The sequence below is a fragment of the Anolis sagrei genome, chromosome 3, assembly GCF_037176765.1.
Source record: "Anolis sagrei isolate rAnoSag1 chromosome 3, rAnoSag1.mat, whole genome shotgun sequence".
NCBI classification, from domain to species: Eukaryota; Metazoa; Chordata; class Lepidosauria; order Squamata; family Dactyloidae; genus Anolis; species Anolis sagrei.
Genome location: NC_090023.1, coordinates 230,928,314 through 230,947,437, shown reverse-complemented (window position 1 = coordinate 230,947,437; position 19,124 = coordinate 230,928,314). Strand labels below are relative to the sequence as shown.

The 19,124-nt window shown below is 38.4% G+C and overlaps 1 protein-coding gene across 2 annotated transcripts in view; it reads left to right on the top strand.

The window, feature by feature from the left end:
- The window catches only part of SPSB4 (splA/ryanodine receptor domain and SOCS box containing 4), a 95,711-nt gene that overhangs the window by 27,862 nt on the left and 48,725 nt on the right, over window positions 1-19,124 (top strand). For both annotated transcript variants that reach the window (XM_060767912.2, XM_060767911.2), the window contains exon 2: window positions 18,005-18,864. In XM_060767912.2, the coding sequence (XP_060623895.1) occupies window positions 18,171-18,864 (694 nt within the window). In that variant the 5' untranslated portion in view covers window positions 18,005-18,170. The remainder of the gene's footprint in view (window positions 1-18,004; window positions 18,865-19,124) is intronic.

Genomic DNA, 19,124 nt, shown 5'->3' with positions numbered 1-19,124 from the left:
AAGGGAAACGTTTGTCACATTCGATCTTTCATGTCCTGTTTGCTGGTGTCCCATCTGCTAGATTACGATGCTCCGAGGAACAAGAGTTTATTTTTCCTGTTCATACTGCATGTCTGTTCCCATGCTTTTACAGCATGTTTGCTTCGCTTACATCCCTGACCTACATGGTTGACTTTGGCAGCCAAAATAGGTTTGCCACCTGTCCAAGCTGATTTGGAACTGTTTTTGATATCACAAAAATATTCATTTTAGTTTCTGCTAGAATAGTATACAGTGTAAAGATGTGCAGGACAGAGGCTGCTTCTAAACAATGAAGAGAAGTTTCTTTACCCTTTCTCATATCTGGAATGGAATTGGGTTTCCCTCCCTCCGTTCCTTTTGAGAGTTCCACCTAAGGCATAGATTTTTAGTGGCTGATCTTATTATTTCTAAAAGTTAGAACTACTTTCTCAATTTTTAATGATTACCTGGGTTCCTTCCTCTTTTAATTTGATGTTCAGAGTGTTAGCACCAGCTGATACTACTGTTCCTCTGACGTCCTTTATTTACAGGCTTCTTGCATGATAGCAGTGTTACTTTAGAAAGATTGCTCTTAAGCTGCAAATCCCAGTTTGAATGATGGTAAGATCCCTTGGCTTCTACTGTTAGCTTGTGAGGATAAAATGCTTTTTACATATTTGAAGAGGAAGGGAGGGAAATGTTGCTGGGGATTCATCAGCTTAAAACCCGAATCTTTAAATATTAGTGGAACATGTACGTTGAGGCCTTAGGCCAACAGAACATGATACTAAGAGTGGCTGCTTTTCCATAGGGATGAACGACCTCATTTTGTACTCAAGCAGCAGACCTAAACGCATTATAATTATTGAATAAGAATAAGCCCATCATTAATTTAGTATAAGGGCTGTAAAATCAAATTAGACTATTAGTATATAGCAATTAAATGATCTATTCTGGCCTAGCACAAACCTGCAGATGTTTTGAACTACACTTCCAAAGTCATATTTATTTATTTACTTTATTTATATCCTGCCTTTCTCTATCTCAAGGGGGACTCAAGGCAGCTTACAATTGTATCTCCATGGTACCTTAAAACATACCACATCAGTTAAAACATAAGTTAAACATTAAAGCATAATAAGCATAATAAAAAATACATTTCAATGAATCATGTCATACAGTTGACTGATCATTTGGAAATCTGTGGCTTTGATCATGAGGAGTTGTGGTCAAACTGTGTTCTGGAAACCAAGTTAAGAAATGTTTGACTAACCTAAGTTGAAGATGTCCTGGCCCAGTTGCATTTAAAATAATAGAGATTTACGATGCGCTTCAGCTGAGACCTCCAAATCAAGAAGCCTCTGTGGAGTAGCAGACGACTTCCTATCCTTATCATGGACCTTGGCTCTGCTGCTCCTGGGTTGGCTTTCTGGAGTCTGACCTTGGTTTCCTGTACTCTTGCTTTGGGCGTCTGGACTGACTTCAACTTTGGTTTGTATTCTTGACTTTCTGGTTTGACGTCTGAACTCTGATAGCGGGTTGTACACCTGGATACCTGGCCTTTGAGTATGGACCTTGACAATTGGCTCTTCTCATCTGATCATTGGACAGTGACCTTGGCTGTTGTTTGTTGCTCCTGACCTGGCTCTGCACTTTTTGGCTTTATTAATTGGACACTTGACCGTGGCGGCATTCACTCTTTTTCACTTTATGTATTATAATTCTTTTATTTTGGCCACACCTTGAAAAACTCAAGGCTTCAGTTTTCTTTACAAGTTAAATATAGTATTGACATACCTTACTCTTGTTTAATTAAATGTCAGCCCTGATCCTGGGACTTCCTGGCAGGTGAATGGATTAAATGCAGTTTTGAATCTTCGGGGGGTAGATTATAAATCCATAGTTTGTAGGTTTTTGGATCTAGACAGAAACAAGCTAAACTTTCTCTATCTGACCTCAAAACCATATAACAATGTTAAGTGCTTGTAGTTTCATACAGTATATGATTTTTTCTGCCACTGAATGTTTATAAAGCCAACAGCTTGAATGGCTTTCAAAGGAGTTGATATAAATTCGTGTAAAATCAATGTGCAAATGCTGTTTGGAATAGCTATCTATTATATCCAGTATTAGAGGCAATATGAATAAAGAGTTGTTGTGGTGTAGCAGTTTGAATGATGAGTTAGAGCTCTGTAAAACTAGAGTTTGAATCTCCAGTGGGTCATGGAGATCGCTTGGGTGATTTTGGGCCTGATATAGTCTTTCAACCTTTGAAGAAAGAAATAGCAAGCCTCCCTGAACAAATCTTTCCAACAAAATCCCATGACAGGTTCACTTTAAGAAAACTACTTGTAGGCACAACCATGCCAACGGGTAGCAGTTATCAGTGAACATGATTGCAAGTCCTGTTGTGGGCTCCTCATAGATTCTTGACTTGGCCATTTATGAAAGAGATTTGTGGCCTAGGTTGGTCTTTCATCCGATCTAGCATTGTTCTTCTCTTTGACAGCCCATTTCTCCTTTTGTTCTCTGTTTTCTATGTGTGTTTTAAAAAAATCAATAGGATACACAATGTTTTTTTTTATTATTATTATTTACTTTACTAGCTTTTGCTTTCAAAATATGTAGTTCGGCCCAAACTGGTAGTGTTCGTAAAATGATCTTGAGCTACCACTTTCAAAGCAAACAGAACTATGGCTCAGAACCATTTGAAAGGCCCTTCTGCAGAAAGAAAGACGTATAGCCAGTTCTTGCATCTCGGCTAAGAGATAAAAGAGGGATATAAATAAATATAATAAAAATATAATAATTTCAAAGAATCTCTACTGTGGGTGGTAATTTCTGCATGGTTTGGGGATAAGACTGCTGATATTTATGAATAGTAGTGCCTTTGCAACTAGATTTTCCTTCTACCTAGCATCTCTGAACTAAATACAGGGATGTTATACCAAATGTAATGGCTCTTTTAAGAAATCTCCCCAGTTTCCTAAATAATTAAGCACAGAGAGCAATATGAAGGTTGCTAACACGAGTACTGTAAAAGTCTACTTCAAATGACACATTGTGCAATGAGGATTGTCTGCCAGCTGAACAGACACTAGAATACTGCCTGGCAGGAAACCAAGGAATGATACTGCATTTGCAGCAATTTATAGCCAGTTCAAATAGGGATTTTATTCAGAATAAGGCACTGGATTGACCTCTGGTGCAGATGACAATGGACCAGGAACAATTTTGCGTGCAGTAGGCTGCACAGCTATAACAGGCAGAATGTTTATTTCTAGTATCCTCTTTTTCTCTCTATTACATCACAGTCTTGTTTCTCAGAACCAAAAAAGACATGCATGGTCAGATAGAAGGCGTTGCAATCTTAGACATGTGAAACCACAGACCTGTCTGTGGATGTACATATTGCATGAGACCTGTTGAGCAACTTTGCCAGCTGTTGGAGTCTTACAGACTGTGGGAGTCTTCAGACTGTCAAAAATGCTAAAACAAAAAGTGTCCCACTTCCTCCCCCCCAAAAATCTAACCCAGTAATAACCAAATGTCTTTTTAAAAGATGAATAGCCATTCCTGGAAACTGGCAGGAGAGAAAGAATGGTCTGGGTTGTTGGGGAAGTGTAGTTCTACAAAAAACAGACCTGGGGACACTAATTGTTTAATGACTGCACTTTGGGCCATCCCTCTACTAAGCAGTGCACTCATTGTATTTCAAACAAAATCAGTGTGTCTTAACCATAACCACTCATAATGTAATGCTTGAACAAGAGACCTGGTTTAATTTAGCTTTTCTGTGTTCTTTTTCAAATAAATTCTAATAACTGCCTAAGCTGATTGGTGATTAGATGGTAGCCAAAAGGCTTCTTTCCAGTCTACGACCACATGAATCTCAAGTTCTTGTGGAATTGTTGGGTAATTGTTCAAATGGTATTCTTGTAATAGAATCATAGAATTCAAAGAGACCAAATGGGTCATCAAGCCCAACCCCCTGCCATACAGGAAAAACACAAAGTACTCCCGAGAGATGGCTATCCAGCTTTTATTTAAAAGCCTCCAAAGAAGGCAGAGAGTTCCACTGCTGAATAGCTCTTTCAGTCAGGAAGTTCTTCCTAATGTGCAGGTGGAATCTTCTTTCCTCTAATTGGAACCAATTTCTCTGAGTCCTAGTCTACAGGGCAGCAGAAAACAATCCTGCTTCCTCATCCTTATGGCATCATTTCAAATATTTATACATGGCTATCATGTCTTCTCTCAACCTTCTCTTCTGCAGGCGAAACATACCCAACTCTTTCAGCTTCTCATTGTACGTCAAGGTCTCCAGACCTTTGATCATTTTAGTCGCCCTGCTCTGGATATGTTCCAACTTGTCAGAATCTCTCTTGAATTGTAGTGTTCAGTATTCCAAGTGTTTCAAGTGAAATCTGACATAAACAAAATAGAGGGGCACCATTACTTCCTTTGTTCTAGACACTATGTTTCTTTTGATGCCGCACAAAATCTCATTGGCTTTTTAAGCTAATGCACTATTTTATTGACTCATGTTCAGTTGTTATCTACTAATACTTCACACGTACTGTTGTTGAGCCAGGCATCGCCCATCCTATATCTGTGCATTTCATATTTTCTGCCTAAATGTAGTGTCCTATAATTCTCCTTGTTGAAATTCATTCTTATTAGTTTTGGCCCAATTCTAATCTGTTAATGTCATTTTGAATACTGATCCTGTCTTCTGGAGTATTAGCTATTCCTCCTAATTTGGTGTCATCAGCAAACTTGGGAAGCATACCCTCTAAACCTTCAAGTCATTGATAAAGATGTTTAACAGAACTGGGCCTAGGACAGAACCCTGCAGTACTCCACTAGTCACTTCTTTCTGGAACGAAGAGGAACCATTGATGAGCACCCCTTGAGTTCGGTTCTTCAATTACAAATCCACCTTGCATTAATATTGTCTATCCCACATTTTACTAGTTTGCTTGCAAGAAGATTGTGGGGGACCTTGTCAAATGCCTTACTGAAAACAAGATATGCTACATCCACTGCATTCCCTGCATCTACCAAGTTTGTAACACTATTGAAAAAAGATATAAGATTAGTCTAGCATGACTTGTTTTTGAGAAATCTGTGCTGACCTTTAGTGACCACAGCATTCTTTTCTAAGCGATTGCAGACCGTCTCCTTAAAGATCTGCTCCAGAATCTTTACTGGTATTGATGCCTACTGGAGAGTAAGTTCTATATTAAGCACTAAAGATGTATATGTGTTTAGGAGTATTGTCCTACAGTTTAGGAGTATTGTCAATTAGCTTTTGCAGTAGGAAAAGCAAAATTATATTTATGGGTCCAACATAAAGGTTACAAGGGCCTATTTGAAACAAATCTTACCAAGTAAGCTATGTGACATGTTCACTTTAGGGTCGCTATAAGTCAGAAATGATTTGAAAGCACATAACAACATTTCATATGAACCATAGTGAACAAATAGTAAGTTCAGGAATGTTTTCTCTGCAGATATAGGGACCATACTATAATTTTCTAGTTTAGCAGCAGAATGATTATAACGGGCATCTATTTATCCATAAGACTAAGGAAGTAAATGTCCTTTGCAGTTATAAAAATATTTATTTGAAAATAATTCCTACTGATGTCAATCCTGGTACATTTAGAATGGCATATGATTTTTTATATTGTTAAATTTATACTAATGTTCTTGAACTGTAACACATACTCAGAAATGGGGCATAACTTGCTTTCTGCTCTCTATGTTCAACATCCATTATATATTGGCTAGTGGCCAACTGATTTCCTCTCAAATCTAGCCAGACCCAATCAAGATCTACTGTAAACGACTGGTAAGGCTGTTCTTTTATGGTAGAAAGAATATCCTCTTTGGCCGCATCTACACAAGCCCCCAAACCCCGAAGAAAGTGGGATAAAGATTATCCAAAGCACCCAAGGCCCTTTCTACACTGCCATATAATCCAGATTATCAAAGCAGATAATCCACATTATCTGCTTTGAACTGGATTATATGAGTCTACACTGCCATATAATCCAGAGCAGACAAGTGGGATTTTATATGGCAGTGTAGAAGGGTCCAAAGATTGATAGTTCAAGCATCTAGGTTGGTTTTGACAAAGATAATTGTTATAATTAGTGACTTGGGAAAATGTTGTACAAATGTATTTTACAAATTGAAACTTGGTTCTTTTGTTGTTGCAATGTATTGACAAAATAGTTGTCTAGTACATGTTAAGATCCTGAGGTTGGATCTACACTATCATATAATCCATATTATCAAAGCAGATAATCTGAATTTTTATGACAGTGTAGATGGGGCCTGAGTTGCTTCTGCTTCCTCAAGTTTTAAAAGTGGTTTCTGAATTTAAAATGTGCATGTTGCCTTGAATAATTTTTAAAAACAGCTATCGTTATCAATAAGTACATGGCAACTGGCATCAGGATGTTATTGTCTAAACAACATGCAGTGCACCTTTGTAAGTTTGCTTAATTTATTTAATAAGTGTTCATATAATTCATGGTCTAAATTCAGTTGTTAGTCCCAGCTACAGCAAATCCACTGACAATAGTAAATTCCAATTCATTACTGGATTTAACCTTTATGTTTAATCTATAAAAAAGTGCTAATGGCTTTAAAGAGTTCTTTTTATTAATTGTGGTACATTTGGGTTTTAAGTACAGCTTGTAACAGGTGAGGACTTGTTTTCTGAGAAGTCAGTTGTACTGAATTCTCATGAAGGGCTATTCTTCATGTAAGTTTGCACAAAGCTATCTTAGGCTGGATCTACACTGCCCTATTTCCCAGGATCTTTTCCCAAATTATCTGCTTTGAACTGGATTATATGAGTCTCCACTGCCAGGCAATCTTGAGATAAGCAAATACTATGTAACAAAATTTGAAAAAAAATCTGTTTCTGGTTTGAAACTGTTATTCCTGTTGTGTGATACTACTTTTGAAAGTAGTTGTTATCTTCCTGAAGCTTCATTTTTGCCACAAAATATGTTGAATTGGTTTGAATAGAACAGCATTAAATATAGTTTGTTCACACACACACACATACGGATATGGATATGGTGGCAAACAAGAATTTCCAAGTATTACAGTGAAGAGCTACTGTGGCTCCTAGTTGTGCTTCATAGTGTTTGTGCTTTTGTAACTTTTTCCAAAACCGTGGTGCTTTTTGGAAACAATTAAAGAGCCTAATATTCTGAGAAACAAGATACTAAGCTGTAAATCTTCAGTAGCAACTAACCCATTGAATTTCCTCAGGCTCCATTCATGTTCATATAATTGAAATCCTCTTACCAGTATTGCCACACATTATAAAAGGATCTCTCCCCTGCTAACTCTCTACCACCAAAGTCTTCTTTAGCCATTGTGTTTTTGAATGCTATTGTCCCACAATCAACAGATGATGGTGGAAGTTTGAAAGTAAAAGAATGCCTGTTCTTAGTGGGGTGTATTCTTGCTTTTTGTCCTTGGCAAACTAATCAATCATCTTTTTGAGTGCTTGGGTGTGTGAAAATACTTCCTCCAAATTATACCAGTAAGGCCCACCCCAGGGAATGCTATGCAGTCCCTTAATCTTTCCTACAATTGGCAGCTTTCTTCGATGTTATAGTAGCTCTCTTAATGAAATCATATTGTTCACAAAGAACTCTTTTTTTGTTTACTTCTCCATTTCCTCCTCTTCTTTCACTCCTCCTCCACCACCATCACCACTAAGTGCACAGCCTTTACTAAAGGGTATAATTTGTTAGAACTTGAATATGCCTGCGTGTGAGATTTGAAAATCAAGCATCAAGTTGTTTAAATGTTAAGCAAGTGTGAACAGGACTGGTACTACCATTAGTTGGAGGTGGGGTAGAAATTGCACCCTTCTGACTGTTCTTTCTGAACTTCTGGGGTGACTGCCTAAATTAGAAACTTAATTATGTAAGGTATACATATATCATGCACCCTTAAAGTAGCCCAATGCTCAGGTATGACAGAGGATGTTGTTCCATCAGAAGCATTTGGATTGGATTTAACTCTGGAAGTCTACTTCTGAACAGGCGAACACCTCTGGCTGAACTGTTTGAAACCAGTTCTTTTGGACCACTTTTTAGGTTGTTTCACCTGTACCTATTTACTAGGGCCGGGCGGTTTCGTTTCGTTAATTCGTAATTCGTTAATAATTCATTAATTTTTTCAATTACAAAATGATAACGAACCATTCTGGAGCAATTATTAAAAAAAATGAATTTTCAAAAACGTTTTGTAAATGCTTCGTATTTCGATATTGTATTCGTTTCGTTATTGTTTTGAGGTCGTTTCGTTATTATTTCCACATGTCTGGGCCAGTTTTATGGTTTAATTAGTGAAAAAAAATTATAATATCACACCAACAGTCAACAACAGAGGGAGAGGGAAGCTTCAGAAGGTTTTGGAGGTTTTTTAGCGTATTTCGCGGTCGCGTCCGCCATTAACGAATCGATTCGTTATTGTTTCGGAAATCGATTCGTTATTTTTTTACCATTTACGAAATTTCGTAAATATCGAACTTTTTAAAAGGAAAATTTTGTAATTATTTTAAATATCAAAACAAAAAAACCCCCAAATACAAATCGATTTTAGAAACAAATTTTTCCGTTGTTACCCAGGCCTACTATTTACCTACCATTGTTCTTTGTTTGCTACAGTTGCATGCAAGATGTAAATGTAAACATCAGATGAACATGAGTAAGGTACCATGGAGGTTGTAATGCTGCAATATTTGGAGGACTATAAGTTCCTCCTCCTGTTTTTGTGTTTGCCTTCTTCATGATATAATACAGGACTATGTCTGTTGGGGATCTTGTGACTTGTCAAAGCATAGTGTTTAAAGCAAATTTGAATCAGTGCACACATTAACACAGAATTCTTTAGAAAGGGAATTATGATAAAACCTCATGAATGGGGGACTGTTCAAGAAAAAGAAAACATAGAATAGGGAGATAATAGCTGAAAATGTGCAAACTTGCAAAGCTTTCGGATTTCAAATTAGAAGTTTGACGTTGTAGAGGTTGCTAGAGAAGAAGAGTTGGGGGTTCAAAAGTATGCGGAATATAATGCTTGTCCTAATTTCTTGTTCAGAATTAAGAGCAGTACACACACAAGAAAGAACGATAGTTTTGGAGAGCTGCAATGTACAGAGAAACACTCCTTGAAGGTCAGATATTAAAAATGTCAAAAATGTGAAAAGCAACAAAGTATGACTGGCCAGAAAAGTGCAAAGACTGAGGTGAGGGAAGCTAACTAAGGCTCTCTGCCAGAGCCAGGACTTTGAAAGACAGAGAATGAGTTTTCTATTTTATTTAATTTATTTATTTTGTACATTTCTATCCCGCCCTTCTCCCCACAATGGAGACTCAGGGAGGCCTCACATAAGCATTGGAAGATGCTAACAAACATATATGCCATAAAAATTACAATTAAAACAGTAAAATGTTTTAAAAACATTATACAAATCATCAGTGAATTCAATTAACAATAATTTAACATGCCAAATTCCAGATTGTGTAGTTCTGATTTAGGCCCCATTGATACTGCATTATATGGTAAGTGTAGACTCATATTTAATGTAGTTCAATGCAATTAAATTGCACTATACACTATATACTCTACAGTATACTTTGCACTATCTCAAAACCTGGTTTTTCCAATGCGCTTTTGGAGAGTAGCCATATTATCATACACAGTTGCTCCCCTCAATGGTTTTTGTCCCAGAGTATATTTCAATGGGGTTTTCAATTGCAACTAAAAGGAGAAAAGCATAGGTTAGGCATTGATTTTGTAAAGAGAGGAGCAAATCTTAGCCAGTGTATTCAGTAAGAGAGCCCCAGAAAGAGGAAGCAGGCAACTTGAACTCTGGGTTCAAGTAGACTCCCTTCCCAGTGTAGAATCATTCTTGGAGCATTTGAAGCAGGTAAATGTTCTCTAAAAGAAAATACGTCCAGCTGGACTTTCTGAGAAACCTTGCTCAATACTTGAATTCACAAAAGCAGGTAATGCATTACTTTGACAATGGTTGCCCTAAAAGTGATATTTCCTATCACTGGCATTCCTGTAAAAGGAAACTGGGAGAAATGGAGCCTTTCTGAGGATTATTCAGTTGTGTTCCAATAATTTAATCAGTCATCTTGACACACTTAATGCTAGCATGAATAAAATTCAGCATAAGTAAAGCAAGACTTGAGGATATTTTCCCCCTATCTTTTTCTCTTCTGGGTTTGATAGTAAAAGAGGTGCATATTTGGCAAGTATATTATACAGATCTTTACATAACCATAAATGGGCAGATTTTTAAAATCAGTATATGTGTGTTTATATGTGTTCACATGTGGACCAGTGCGTCCAGCTTTGTTGGGGGGGGGGGGTAAATAATAGAGAACACATAAGCGCTGTCATTTTTATCACAAATTTATACTTGATATGAAACAATTTTGCATAGTATCCTATATGGAAAGCAATTTGGGGATTTTTGTGTGTGTGCAAATATTTGTTTTCACTCCTAGAGGAGTGAGGACTCCAAACATGTCGAATGCCCTCAGCATCCCTTAGGAGTCATTTTTGAGCACTTTTGGGTAGCAAATATAGGATTATAATTGCAAATAAAATTAAATAAAAAATTGACCCCTCAGAACCACAAAAATGTTTTTTTTAAAGAATGTTCTGCGCTATGTCAACTGTCATTGGATCTTTGTTTTCTAAGCAGACAACTTTTGGCAGTTAAAGAAGTAACAAAATTTCATGCCTACAGTCTTAGCATGTAGTGAAAAGGATTTTTGTTCATTGTAGATTTTGTCTAAATGGATTTGTAAATGTTGATTTGGAGCATTGCATCCTGCCAGTACATTACTGTGAAGAAACAATTGTTAAAGTGAATATTCTTTTAGTCTATTCTTATTTAGACTATGGTAATGCCAGATGTAACTCATATTTATACATTTCTTTAGTTACAGTTAAATCATTTTATATGTATGATCCCTTCAGACTGTCTCAGTATGTCTGAAGGTTAAAGCTGCAGCATTTGCTCTCTAAGGAAAAGTTGATTTCTAGGTGACAGAAGGTTGTGACCTTTTCTTCTGGACCTGTTCTCAAAGCAGTTTATTTCCAACTAAAATTCCAGATGTCTTCAGTCTTGCTGTCAGTTTCTGAATAATTTATTTTACTGGTCTGGTATTTTTGTGTTCAACTTCTTAAAAAATCCTCTGGTAGTTCTTTATTAGAAGTCAGCATATTGTAGTGATTTGTGTGTTGCACCAGGACTCAAATCTCAACTTTGTTGTTATATACCTTCAAGTCAACTCTGACTTACAACCATACTTTTCTATGGTTTTCTCAAGAGATTTATCACAGGAGGTTTGTCACTGCCTTTATTGAAGCCTCAGGAAATAGATCTTCCTGGCTGAGCAGGGATTCAAACCCCTGGCTTCCCAAAGTTGAAACTTGCATAAGGTTTGTATAAGTTAAAGCTATATAGAAGACTTGTATAAGGCTTGTAGTGAAAGTTTTAGGGAAACACAGTGCTGTATAACCAATATTCAATTTCGGTACAATATACAGGGAGTCCCCGGGTTACAAATAATCAACTTACAAACAACTCATAGTTAAGAACAGAGGTGAGACAACAAAAAGTGAGAGAAATCTTGTAAAATTATCTCCTGGAAGAGTTATTATGGGAAAAGGGGGTCTCTGCTGAAGCTTTCTCAGCCATCCTTGTTTTCTCAACAAGCCAAATTTTTCAAAATCCAATGATCACAGGAACAGAAAAAGAGGTGAAATCTTCTGTACAGAGGCACAGACAGCAAAGCAAACACCCCAGAAGTGTTGGCCCTTCCTATGTTATCCATATATGTGCTGGGGGTGTGTGTGCTTCTACATAGGCCTTTAACACGTATCCCAAAATCCACACTTTCCAGGAGGGGTGGGTGGGTGTCTAGATGCCCTGCTGGAACCTCCGGCAGAGCAACCAGACACCAAACAAAATTCCCCAGAAAAGGGCTAAAAATAAAAAAAAGACTCACTTAGCCACCATTAAACTGCAGTTGGAGCTCTCCTGTCTTGTAGAAATGACACGCCAGGAGATGGCAAGAGCAGCAATTTTCCTCCTCACCACCCCTCTCCTAGCGCATCATTTCTCCACACCAGGAGAGCTCCAACAGCAGTCTAATGGTAAAAGAGGGTTTTTTTTTTAAAAAAAAGTCCTTTTCTAGGGAGGGGATTGGGAAGGGTGTGTGCTTTCTTGAGTTTTCTGGGCTCCAGCAACCCAAAAAACCTGAGACAGCTGTGTGAATTGGACCCTGGAATCGTGTTATGCAATCCCCGGACCTAGTCCACACAGGGGCCACACCTGGAAAGACCAGGTTCAGGTCTTTCCAGGTGTTAAATTAATGTGGGACAAAGCATGATTTCTTGCTTTGTCTCTAATTAATTTGGTTATACCAGAGACGTCATTTGGATGCCTCCGATAAAAACGCGGCCCACACATACATAAATATATACCTATGGCCGATGTTAAACTTTAAAATGTACCTGTTCCGACTTAAAAACAAATTCATCTTATGAACAAACATATAATATCGATCTTGTTCTTAACTTGGGGGCTACCTGTATTGTCACTTTCCAGGCAGAGTTGTAATACACTTTGTATGGGGGGCCTGGAAGCACATTGTTAGATATAAAAAATGAAACCTGATTTGTTGACCTTAGCTTTTTTTCTTGGACTGAATGTATATGGATTTACTCAATATATGCACATTTGTGCTAAGTAATAGTGTATATGTTAATGACAGTGCATTGAACAGGCAGCATTGTTTTCTTTCACATAGATAATTCCTTATTCAAATAATTTCATCATGTACATTCATTTCCCCTACTATTCACTTCAATCTCCGATGCATTTCAGTGCAGAGAAATAGAGGTACTTATGACTTTAGGTTGTTATAGGAGTTTCATTCTTCAATTACCCATTGAGTTTAGATCCAATTGGGTCAATCCCAGAAACATTTCTCTGCCTATGGCAAAACAGCAAATATTTCATACACTGCACCCCTGACACATAGTACCCCAGCTTCCGGCAAGCTTAGTTCTTGAGGCAAAGAAACCCCACAAATGCCTCTTCCCTTCCCTGGCAGTAAATGTTCAAGGATAAACCACATTTTCTTGCCCTGTCATGGACCCCAGAATGAGTACTCTTAACATCCTCATGAAACCACTGGGTGAGGTCATCCAGAGTTTTAGAGTTTAGTGCCATCTCTACGCAGATGACACACAACTCTATTACTCATTTCCACAAAGCCACCCTGGTTCTGAATAAGTGTCCAGAAGCTGTGATGGGCTGGATGAGGGCTAAGAAGCTTAATCCAGACTAGACAGATGCCCTCTTGGTCAGTTGTGAGGCTGATTGAGGTATATAGTGGTAACCTGTTCTGGACAGGATTACACTTCCCCTAAGGTACACAGGTCTACAGCTTGGGGGTCCTCTTGGATCCAGTGCTGACTCTTGAACCTCAGGAGTTGACAGTGGCAGGGAGGGCCTTTGCACAATTAAAACTTGTATGCCAGTTGTGCCCGTACCTTGAGAAGTCAGATCTGGCCATGGTGGTCCATACCTTGGTTACATCTCAGATGGATTACTGCAGTGCTCTCTACATGGGACTGTCTTTGAAGATGGCTCGGAAACTACAACAAGTGCAAAGAGTGATGGCCAGATTATTAACAGGAGCTCACTACAGGGAGCATACAACCCTGCCTGTTAAAACAGCTCCACTGGCTGCCTGTGCATTTCCAGGCTCAATTCAAAGTGCAGGTTATTACCTACAAAGCCCTAAATGGTTCAGGTTCAGTCTATTTGTGTAATCGTGTTTCCCCCTATCAACCCACTTGGGCCCTAAGATCTGCTGGGGAAGCCCTTCTCATGGTCCCACCATTGTCAGAGATGTGGTTGGTAGGGACAAGGGAAAGGGCCTTCTTGGTGATAGCCCCCCAGTTCTGGGATTCCCTTCCCATGGAGATCAGACTGGCTCCCACAATAATGACTTTTAGGAAAGAATTAAAAGTTATGGAAACTGGCCTTTGAGAATGACTAACACAGTTTGAATGGTGGAGGATTTAAATCCTATCTCGTTTATTGTTTTAAGAAGGATCGGTTTTGTAATCCTTCTAATGTCAGTATATGTTTTAACTCTTCCAGATGGAAGGCCGTTGTTGGCATCACTTCTGAAATTATCCAATGTGTAGTATTGTGATCATTCTGCATTTGGGTTGTTGTAGGTTTTTTTTTTTTGGGCTATATGGCCATGTTCTAGAGGCATTCTGCATTTGTGAGCAATGAAATGTGTTGGGCAATATTAACAATGTTTAGATGGCTTCAGTGACACTTCATTGCTGAATTAACTGTGTTTCACGTTGGTACCTGCTCTCACCTTCTCTGCTGTCTGCAACTCCTTGATCCTATTCTGGTCTACTTGTCTGAATGTGCTGAATGACAGTCTGCCCCTTGGAAACATTAAAATTTGCAGCTCTATGGCAGTGCATCACAAGCTATGTGATGTGGGGAACCAGCATTTCTTTTCCCTTGTGTCAGGCCTGGTACAATCTTAGTGCTGATTGGCTACAATTGTTTCTTAGCCAGGAAACTTCACAGTTACTGACAGTTAAGAACTCAGGAGGCAGAATTGGTCCAAGGACCATCACTTTGAGCAGCATTGCTATATGGCATATTTAGGTCACTTCATGCAAATTTAAATGTTCATATGAAAGTTATTCTCTGCCCTTGTGCAGTTATGTTTGGAGTTTATAGAAGATTAATGACCTGGATGAGCAGCTGCCTTTGGAAGTGTTTTAATACTGATTTGGAGTGGGCTGGTGTTATCAAAAATGGGAAGCTCTAGAGGGCATGCTGGAGGCCAGCAAGTTGGAAAGACCTGGAGTACTGAGAACTCCTAGGGCAGTGGTTCTCAACCCGTGGGTGCTCAGATATTTTGGCCTTCAACTCCCAGAAATCCTAACAACTGGTAATCTGGCTGGGATTTCTGGGAATGGTAGGTCAAAACATCTGGGGAAGCACAGGTTGCACACCCCTGTCCTAAGGTTTGCATGGATCTTATGGTATAGGTCCTCCCATGGACTATTCATTTTCTTTAATTAATGTATTCAAATTTATTCCACTTTTCTCAATATGAGAGCCAAAACACTTCACAAAATGAGTTAAAACAAATACAGTTAAAACAGTAAATAATACAGATGGAGCATGTTTTATTAGAACTCTGAAATTGTCCATATGGGTGGCTGAGATAATGACACCTTTGCTTTCTGATGGTACATTGTACATGAACTTTGTTTCATGCACAACATTATTTAACATATGTTGTACAAAATTGCCTTCAGGCTATATGTGTAAGGGGTACCTGAGGCACTGGTTCTTGAACAAGCCAAATTTTTCAAAATCCAATTATCACAGGGAAAGAAAATGAGGTAAAATGAGGCAAAAGAAACACCACAGGGGCCTTAACCCTTCCCCATGCTATCCAAACCTTTTAAAAAATGGCTGGAGTTACACTTTAAAAATGTACCTGTTCCAACATACATACAAATTCAACTTAACAAATTTACAAAACCTCTTGTTTGTAACATGGGCAGTGTTTGTACAATTAATTTTTTTAATTAAATTTATTTGTAATGTTGTATTGATCTATTAAATACCCTTTGGATAGCATACAGTCACCAAATCCCAAGAAGACAATCTATAACCAGTCAGTGACAGCAGCCAATATATAATACAGCCCCCCTTTTATCCTCACATCATGCTTAGACCCATACAAGGCAGGAGGTATCATTGTAAGATTCTTCGTGCACAGTATGGGTTTATGCAAGGCATGCCTTCCTGTGAATAGTGTATTGAGTGAGTGGGTGTAAGAGGAAATAGTTTCCATGATCACAGCAGCTCTTTTCCAAAATAATGATTTACAGTACCATGGTGGTGAGACAGTTCTGTGTGTGCATCTGTTGTTGTGGGAGTGTGTACGGGGGTGTTGTTTCATTTAAATGAAGTATCTTTTGTAGTAGCAAATATAGGCTTAGATTCACTTGCTTATTCTAGCTACAGTGAACCTGTTGAATGAGTGGGGTTTATATCAGTTTTTTACTTCTCTTTCGGCAGTTGGTTCAGTGGGTCTCTTCTAGTCAGACCTAGCAGTTGGGTTTAGCCTGAATAACACTTTGCATAGATTCATTCAGTGCCATTTCAGTCTGCATGCTTTGTTGCTAATCACAAGATATATCTTCCTGCTGATTAAAAATAATCACCACGTAAATGTTTGTCAGGTGTTTTTAGTAGCACTGTGTACAGCACTAAAAGTGATATGCACATCTTGTAACACATCAGGCATCTTTTTTGCCCCACAGTAAAACAACTCAATATGGTTTGTGATGAGGGATATCTGAAAAATTACTTCTTCTAATGTATCCTGAACTGTGATCAAATGACCCTATGAATGTACCACCCCAACAGAGATGATGTTCTAGGAAACTGCAGTTAAAGTGGAGGAACTGCAGTTGATCCAGAGAATTTTTTTGTGTGTGCTCAGAACCTCTGCATAGGTTAAAAATGGGCAATCCAAGTTCTGGATGTTGTCTAATGGAGAAGCATGTGATTATAGGTTCTTATTTTGCCAACCTCCAGGTTAGAGATGTTTGTGTAAATGGAAACATAAGGATGCTGGTATGACCCCTCTGTTTCAGATTGGCTGCTAAAACATTTTGTTTCCATGTGACCTTTTAGTACTTTGAACATATTGTTCTAAATCCAGTTTTTAGTCCTAACTAAAAGTGTTCTCGCTGAATAAATTGATTTCACATTAAATCTCTATTTAACAATTCAGCAGTGGATTCAGTGATTTTACTTTGGTTGCGAGTAGCAATTAGATTTAGGCTGTTACATCCACATTTTGTTCTTTTCTGCTTCTGGTTCTACGGTTTGTAATATTCTAAATGTTGCTTTGAGATTTTAATTGTAAACAATCTTCAAGGCTCTCTTTGAGATGAAAGGCAACTTGATTAATGTAATACACAATTGACAAGGATGTTGTAAAGGAGCACTATAGTCCAAAAATTCTAGGATGGTATGTTGTACAAACAGCTTGGAAACACTGGTTGTGCTGACTCTGGGGTTCTACAAGTTGTATCCAAAAACGAAATCCTTTCCAAACTTTGGAGACAAATAATTTGTTCATTGTATTCTAACCAATTGTTCAATACAATACACCTCTATTTTATACACTGATTTATATTTTAAAACCAAAGTCATTTCAGTATGCTTGGTGATAGCATTACCTGCTCATTGTTCGACCTTTCGTACTTCCTCCCTGAAGCTCACCATGAAACTGTAAAATAAGTATTGACCTATATATATTTTTGAAGGGTATGGTATTTGTAAAGATGGAGTATTGGGTTTCACAGCTGTTTGCTATCACTGTGGCATGCTAGACTGTATTCTCTTGAAATGAATTCTTGCATAAAGAAAGCAGATTTAGTAAAAAAAATAAATGCTAGAGGTAAGAATAACAGCTTTCCAAAATATTTTTCTTTTGAGGCATTGTAAATAAAATGTAACTGGAAATGGATACAGTCGTGTGCATACCTGATAATGAAAGAATGGCTTTTTGTACACTATGACAGCCCTGACTGGGCTATATGGGTGGAAGGGCAAAAGGTGTAGAATGTCTGAATCCATTATGAAGAGAAGGAAATTGCTGTCTGTGCTCTGAACACCATGGGCTCAATATATCCAGCTGACAGTCTGACTAGAGAATACTTTAGTACAAAGACAATGAAGCCAAGAGTTATCAATTCTTCATTTTAAAGTAACTTGGCACCATTGTAGAAATCTTTTTTTAAAGGCTACATATGTGGATTATATGCTGGCTACTTCTTAACCGCCGACTCTGCTTTATTTCAGGAATGTGTTTTCAGAAAACATTGGCTGTGAAAGGGTCCAGACAGGAGAAATAAATTCCATCGACACACACCAAGTGGTTGGCTCAGCTTGAAAGTGCTTCCATGAGTTAACACTGGGCTGAGATCTACCCTTCATTCCCTGCAGCCAAGCCATCTGCAGCTGAACAATGGGCCAAAAAATCTCAGGGAGCATAAAGTCTGTTGATGTGCGGGAGCCCCCTTACAGACCGGTCAAACGAGAACTCAGGGGACCAGATTTCTGCAAACCTGCACGGCTGGATATGCTGCTGGATATGCCACCAGTCCATTTGGAGGTTCAGTACAAACATGCTTGGAACAACGAAGATCGATCCTTAAATATATTTGTGAAGGAAGATGACAAATTAACGTTTCATAGACATCCAGTTGCCCAAAGCACCGATTGCATTCGGGGTAAAGTTGGCTATACCAGGGGCCTGCACGTTTGGCAGATTCACTGGCCTACTAGGCAACGAGGAACTCATGCAGTGGTTGGAGTGGCAACAGCAGAGGCTCCTTTACATTCTGTAGGATATACTTCATTGGTTGGCAGCAATAATGAGTCATGGGGCTGGGACCTTGGACGTAACAAACTTTATCACAACTGTAAAAACCAGCCTGGAGCAACATATCCTGTATTTTTGGAACCAGATGAGTCTTTTGTACTCCCAGACTCCTTACTGGTAGTTTTGGATATGGATGAAGGGACGCTTAGTTTCATTGTGGATGGACAGTACCTTGGAGTGGCCTTCAGGGGTCTAAAAGGGAAAAAACTCTATCCAGTAGTCAGCGCAGTTTGGGGACACTGTGAAATTACAATGAGATACGTCAATGGACTTGATCGTAAGTGTTCCATCATATATTTTTTTCTTTTTCAGAAAACCTAAACATGATTTCATCTTTACTAGCTGTGTTCCAAATGGATGATTAGGGCTAAGGGACATTCTCTTGCTCTGATTAAAGATGTTCCTGTTCTAAAATGAATACTACAATCCTGTATTTTCCCTGCTTTTATTTTTTTCTCCTTGTTGTTTACCTGAATAATCTTTTTGGTGGTCTGGACATCTAGAGTGATTTAAGAGTTTCTAGGACATGATTTTGGA